At 39.7% G+C, this 619-nt stretch overlaps 1 protein-coding gene across 1 annotated transcript in view; it reads left to right on the forward strand.

The window, feature by feature from the left end:
* LOC107578564 (succinyl-CoA ligase subunit alpha, mitochondrial-like) overlaps positions 1 to 619 on the forward strand; it is a gene marked incomplete at its 5' end in the record, with an annotated part of 42,471 nt that overhangs the window by 20,864 nt on the left and 20,988 nt on the right. Inside the window, one exon of the mRNA XM_016264510.1 lies at positions 10 to 222. Within this exon, the coding sequence (XP_016119996.1) occupies positions 10 to 222 (213 nt within the window). The remainder of the gene's footprint in view (positions 1 to 9; positions 223 to 619) is intronic.

The raw sequence follows: 619 nt of genomic DNA on the forward strand, positions 1-619 counted from the left end.
TTTTTTTAGGCTAAGGATGGCACAGGGGCCAATGCCACAGTGATCTATGTGCCGCCTCCTTTCGCGGCAGCCGCCATCATCGAAGCAATTGATGCAGAGATACCACTGGCCGTCTGCATCACAGAGGGAATCCCTCAGCAGGACATGGTGCAGGTCAAACACAAGCTGCTCCGCCAGAGCAAGACCCGCCTCGTCGGCCCCAACTGTCCCGGTGTCATCAATGTAAGAGCTGCACTTATACTGTTATTTATACACAGCTTTGTTTTTGGAAACTCCGCTAGATGTTTTGAAGAGAAGGCGTATGGTTGAAGTTGGCAAAATTGTGGATGTAATTCTAACACAAAGAAGCTACTCTTTGCCTGCTGTAAAACACTGAAGGAAATTATGTATGTGTTTTTTTTAATTAATACTTTTATTTATCAAGGTTGCATTAAATTGATCAAAAGTGACAGTAAAGGCAATTTTTAAGTTACCAAAGATTTTCATTTCAAATAAATGTTCTCATTCAACTTCCAATTGATAAAAGGATCCTGGAAAAAAAAGAAATCTTACAGTTTCCACAAAAATATTAAGTGGCACAACTGTTTTCAGCATTGATAATAATAAGAAATGTTTCTTG

This window comes from Sinocyclocheilus grahami, unplaced genomic scaffold (assembly GCF_001515645.1).
Source record: "Sinocyclocheilus grahami isolate Dianchi unplaced genomic scaffold, SAMN03320097.WGS_v1.1 scaffold10909.1, whole genome shotgun sequence".
Lineage (NCBI taxonomy): Eukaryota > Metazoa > Chordata > Actinopteri > Cypriniformes > Cyprinidae > Sinocyclocheilus > Sinocyclocheilus grahami.